At 44.3% G+C, this 5,614-nt stretch overlaps 1 protein-coding gene across 2 annotated transcripts; it reads right to left on the bottom strand.

The window, feature by feature from the left end:
• Positions 1-349: 349 nt before the first annotated feature.
• LOC105053238 (probable auxin efflux carrier component 1c) lies at positions 350-3,375 on the bottom strand. 2 transcript variants are annotated; one of them, XM_010934333.4, is made up of 6 exons: positions 1,844-3,375; positions 1,476-1,743; positions 1,288-1,373; positions 962-1,119; positions 730-806; positions 350-626 (listed from the first exon to the last, which is right to left on the bottom strand). In XM_010934333.4, exons 1-6 carry the CDS (start codon positions 3,192-3,194, stop codon positions 560-562), a joined length of 2,007 nt encoding a protein of 668 aa, XP_010932635.2. In that variant the 5' UTR covers positions 3,195-3,375; the 3' UTR covers positions 350-559. The 2 variants fall into 2 exon arrangements, with proteins under 2 accessions (XP_010932635.2, XP_010932634.2); XM_010934332.4 differs by having other exon boundaries at positions 1,476-1,746; positions 1,844-3,374.
• Between the last annotated feature and the right edge of the window lie 2,239 nt (positions 3,376-5,614).

Below are 5,614 nucleotides of genomic sequence, written 5' to 3'. Positions count from 1 at the left end.
TTGCACCTCCATCCCGACGCATCCAATCAAAAACCCGATGACAGGAGACGACCCCTCCTATGGTTCTTTTAGCCAGTTAACCCCCTTCTTCGTTACATTTATTGCGGATGGGAAAGAAACCAAACAACAACTACACCGCTTTGGTCGTTATCATCATCAAATAGTTATGATTTAACGTACGCTTTTCTCCTTTTCCATAAACTAGTCTCGTGCACTTAAAAAAAAGTAGAGATCTTGTTTAGTTTCACATTTTTCTTTTCTCCTTAAACTTACATTTCTTTCCATGTGCGTGTACCATTATATTCTCTTTTTTATTTATATTCTTATAAGACAACCAAAGCACGCAAAAGAAGAAAGAAGAGCTCTTGAGATTAAAAAGCACATCATTTTACAGCATCATCTTTCAATAGAACCACGTCGCGGTCCGAATCGGATCTCCTTTTTTTTTTTTTCTTTTTTTAATAGTAAAGATCAGATCGTCTCTCTTTTCTTTCTTTGCAACCCAGCCTACGCTGCCGTCTTTTGACGCCTCCCTCTTTCTCTGGGGATGCACTTCACATCAGAGACCCAGTAGAATGTAGTAAACCAGCGTAATGGGCAGTGCAATCAGCATCCCAAAAATAACCCTACACCACCATCCCAAGATGACCAATTAATCCAAACACAGAAAGAAATAAAGAATCCTAGAGAGATTCCAGTGAGACATCGAGCTGTCACTTTCTAACTTACGCAGTGCTAAGGATATCAGGATGCAGATTGTACTCCTTTGCAAAGACGAAGGGGACAATGCCTTGAGGGAGTGCAGCCTGCACAGTTCCAAAGTAATTAAAGAAGAAGTTGGCACGAAATAAGATAGAGAGAGAGAGAGGAGGAGGTCAAGCCATAGCGATCGTAGGGAGTGAGGTGGGGAACATTATGCTGGATTCGATGTGTCAGAAGGGGGGCGTGGGAAAAGATTGACCTGTACAATGGCGACGTGCAGGAGGACGCCACGGAGACCCACGGCTATGGAAGCGGCAGCCATGACAGCTGGGCCTGCGAGGAATCTCACGGCCATGGCAAAAGCTGCAACCTTATGCCCACATGCTATGATCCTTGGCTGCAACGCCATGAACAGACCTGTGCCCCGACCCACCACCACCACCAATCACCCACAGTCACAGCAAATACATTTACATAGAAGACAAAAGAAAGATAAGATGAAACTGTGATGAAATTTATTATCTATGGAAGAGGAGTTAGATAAGCAATTGGTAAAAAGAAAGATTGGATCACATGGATACTGACCAAGACTGAACATAGCCATGCCAAGGCCTGCGTCCGACAGTATGGAGATGGAACGTGATATAATGGCAGGCATCTCGACATGCCATCTGGAATACCAACAGGGAGACATACCATCCATCAATCTCAGTAGCTTACGGATTAGTTTGGTAATTAATTAATTAAGTGACGGGATTTGGTTTTACTACTACCTGAAGGAGACGAGGGACCAGGTGAGACCGATGAGGCTGGAGTAGGTGTTGGGGTTGCGGATGAGCTTGCGCCACACCATGATTAGGATCAGTCTCGTCATGACGCTGGCCGGAGGCAACGCCGTGGCTCTCTTTGCTCCTTTGCTGCTCTCATGCATCTTCTCATCGTCTCCTCCGGCCTCGCGCCCACCCTCTCTCGCCATCATCCCTCCGTTTCCGAAGCTGAAGTCGTTTCGCTCCAAGTAATCATCCCGCTCCTTCCGCTCATCTACTGGAATTATTATCATTCTCATCATCAAAAGTTGAAGCGAATACTAAAATATTTGTAGAGAAAAATATATAATGGAGCAAATGTGGAGCAGCAGCACCTTTGCTCGGAGAAACTGTAGTCATTCTGACTTGTTTGACGGCTGAAGGATCCGTGGGCGCCGGTGGGAAGACGTATTCCTGGTTATTTCCGAACACGTCGGAGACTGGAGACGCGCTGGAGCTCCACACGAACATGTGGAGATCCTTGGTACCTCCGTCCTCCGCTTTCACCAAATGGGATTGCCCGTTGGCCACCTTGCCGCCCACCACCTGCACCCTCGGAGCGCCCACCGCCGTCGCCGCCGGCGGCGCCGTCGAAAAAATGGTCGGATTCGGCGCCGGGTAGTGGAACCTGGACCTGGCGGTGCCGTGCTCCTCCTCATAGTTGGACGGCCTCGACGCGCCGTAGCCGGCATCCGCCGCGCCGAAGTTGGAGCTCCTGCCGACCATGGAGTAGAAGTCGTTGTGGTTGAAGCTGGAGCCCCGCGGCGTGGGATTGCGGGAGGACTGAAGCGAGTAAATCTCGGCGTTGGTGAGGTTGGAAGGACGAGGGGTGGTGGTGGAGAAACCCTGCGACCTCCTGGAGTAAATATCCGACCGGGAGGCGTTCGACCGTCGGACGGTGACGTGAATCCTGCCGTCTTCTCCGATCTCGGCCTCGGTCTCGAGGGCGTCCCTGCGCCCGTCGAGGGAGACGACATCGGAGTCGACAGCGATGGAGGCGATGGAGCCGGCAGTGTCGGGAAACTGTTCGGTGATAAGCATCTTGGCGCCGCGGTACTCGAAGAGGAACAACATGAGGGTGTACCAAATGATGCATTGGAGGACTACGATCTGGACCATGAGGCCGCCGGAGAAGGGGCCGTACATGCCTTTAAGGAGGGGGATGCCCATGACGAGGGTATTGGGGAGGGTGGAGAGGGAGAAGAGGGTGATGGTCCACTCGAGGGAGCCACGGCGGGTGAGTTGGGTCCAGAGGGTGAGGACACCGAGCACCATGAGCTTCTGGAGGGTGTCGGCGGCGATGAAGCGGAGGTTCATGGCGTAGGGATCGTTGGTGGAGATGAAATGGAAGGAGAGAAGGGGGACGGCGAAGAGGGCGACGAAGCGGTTGATGCCGGAGCACTGGTCAGGGGAGAAGATTTTCCACCATTTGACGGAGCCGTAGGCGAGGATCATGGCCACGTAAAGCGGCACCACGGCGGTCATGACGTTGTAGAAATCGGATAGGGTGATCATCTTTAGTTCTTCTTCGGATGGTTCTCTAACCTTTTTAGCTGGAGGAGGACGAGAAGAGTGGGTGGAAAGGAGGTAAAACCAGCAGGAGGGAAGGGGAAGTAATGGTGGGTTGAGAAGAAGAGGGGGTGGGTTATGGGGAAGTGGGAGGGTTTTTAGGACATCGAGGAGCATGCGTTTTTGCGAACTTTACTTATTTCTTTCCTCACTGCTCGAGCTCCCTTTGGATTTTGCCTTGTTTGTTTATATCCTCCTCCCTCTTTTTGATCTCTTGAGAGGCTTTTTTTTCTTTTTTTGGTTCTCAGCGCTCGCTCTCTGAAGGCTCTCGGAGAGGGGCATAAGAAGGGAGAGGCTTGTGAGTGGGGAAAGGATTCAAGCTTTTGAAGAATTTGTTTTATTTTTTTGCTAATTTAGAATTTGTCTTAGTTCGTGTTTTATCTTTTCGATTGTCGTTTTTAAAGCACTGAGGCCACTAAATTTAAAGGGAGAAGAGGACACGGGAGCTGTTGATGGAAACTTGGGTGGGTGGCGCTGGTGGTGAAGTGGGGTGTCTGAAGAGGAGGGTGACGCGTCAGTAGCTAGTCCTTACTTTTTGGAAAACATAAGGATTTATTATAAATATAAAACAAGTAAAAAAATAATAAAGGAGTATTAGTTTAATTTATTATACCGGTTGTCGGACTTGAAGCTTTCACTAACAGATTTTGAAGGGGCGGGTAAAATCCGGGGGGAGACAAGACTTGGAGGAGGGGAATAAGATATTGGAGATGATCGGGGGCTCGCATGTAGTCTTCCAGTGGAATCGGAATTCCCCCCCGCGTGCAAATCGCCATCATCAAGTGCAGAAATCTCGTACATCGCGAATCCCCTGTATTTGAAAAATTACCAACTGGCTCGATCGTATCGAAGGCTTAAAATGAGGGAAAAGCGAATATAATGTTAAATAATAAATATGCTTTGTAATAGATTTGGGGGGGCCCACAAAGATTAACAAATAGAGAATATTTTTGAAAAATAAAAATAAAAATAATATTTTATCACTATTATATTATATTATATTTTTAAACTCATGATAAAAATACATACAGAGAGTTTAATTCAATTGATTTAGATTTAAATTATATAATTTAATTCAAATTAAAATTATAACAAAAATAATAATTGTTATGGGGGATAAATGAATTTTTCGACTTCAGCTATATACCGATCCGATTCTTTGAGTCATACAAAAATATTCTTAATCTTTCTCAAATTGTTATCCGACTAGAGCTCAACATATCAACAACAAATAGTTTTATGATCCTGCTAGAATTTTTCAGACCGTTTGCTTTGCATATATGATCGTAGAGCATTAAATTTGACATTGTGAGTGTAACAACCGCCAATGATGACTCAACATGGTTGTAGTAACTACCTACACTTTCGGCCCATAAATGTATTAACTACACCTCCACTATCCAAGAAAACAGCTTGTGTATCCTTCCTCTCTCTATACAAGGGAGGCAAAGGGGTCCTCAAATAAGTCTTTTTGAATGCAAAAGTTCTCTCTTGTCACTTTCTCTTTCTTTCGACTATTTTTTAAACTCCAACTAACTTAAACATCGAAAAATCTCTAGTCGGATAAACTCCGACAAGTAGACTTTTGGTTGTAAATTGAAGGAGCCATCCACCTCGATCTTCTATCGAACATCCAGCTCGTCTTCATACCGATCTCTAACTCAGTCATCTAGCAACCTTGCTGGAGTTTAGTGGCAATAATAATCATATTGGCATATCTTGTAATTGCATAAATTAAACCTACTATCTATAACTAAATTTTGAAACTCAAATTCAAATTTAAAATATACTGAAAATGACAATCATATTGGCATATCTTATGATTGAGGCTGATATAGATCAAGTTTGCTATCTTGCCTTCTTAAATCAAATGGTGAGCCTGAACATTAAGCTTGACTAGCAAATAATATAAGTGGCTAGAATATAAACGTTTAGTGAAGATGTCGTATTTTCGAGACCGCCAGTAATACTGTGAGTAGTTTCGGTATGTAGAGTCATTCATGGAACGTGATGTAGCTATTATTGCAGTTAGATGTTGAGAAAGAAGTCAACTTTAAAAAGCAAGATCAAGATGACGATAGCACTCCAAAGTTATATGCCTAGCTTTGTTACATATTTGATAGGTGGCCCATATAATATTTTGCGAGACTAGTGCTACACCGCTGTTGGCCTGATTATTAAGCCCTCTACGATACTAATGATCGATCGAATTTGGATGCCAAAAATGCATATTATTGCTGGTTGTGGATGGATGACAATCATTATTTAATCTGTTGGACCTATTATGGTTTACAATAAATATAGTAGCATTGAGTTGTATAGGATTGGATAGCTCATCAAGATTTAACTTTTCTACCAAAAGAAGACGATGGAGTTCTTCTACAGTGACTAGTGCATTTTTTGTACATGTTCTAATAGCAATTTTGGAATGGTCTATAAGATGCTGAAAGATCTCTAAGATATAAATAAAGAATATTCATATCACTTACAAATTCTCCATTAGCAGCTAGTTCATCCTTGATTTATTTAATTTATAT

Source organism: Elaeis guineensis, chromosome 10 (genome assembly GCF_000442705.2).
Source record: "Elaeis guineensis isolate ETL-2024a chromosome 10, EG11, whole genome shotgun sequence".
NCBI classification, from domain to species: Eukaryota; Viridiplantae; Streptophyta; class Magnoliopsida; order Arecales; family Arecaceae; genus Elaeis; species Elaeis guineensis.
This window is presented reverse-complemented; position numbering and strand designations above follow the sequence as displayed.

Bases quoted from the DNA above. Each gene is read 5' to 3' on its own strand.
- LOC105053238 (XM_010934332.4), bottom strand. From the start codon at position 3,194: ATGCTCCTCGATGTCCTAAAAACCCTCCCACTTCCCCATAACCCACCC. The intron at 1,747-1,843 runs GTGCTGCTGCTC...TAATAATTCCAG, and splicing joins TACAGTTTCTCCGAGCAAAG to TAGATGAGCGGAAGGAGCGG. The intron at 1,120-1,287 runs GTCAGTATCCAT...GTCGGGGCACAG, and splicing joins CATGGCTATGTTCAGTCTTG to GTCTGTTCATGGCGTTGCAG.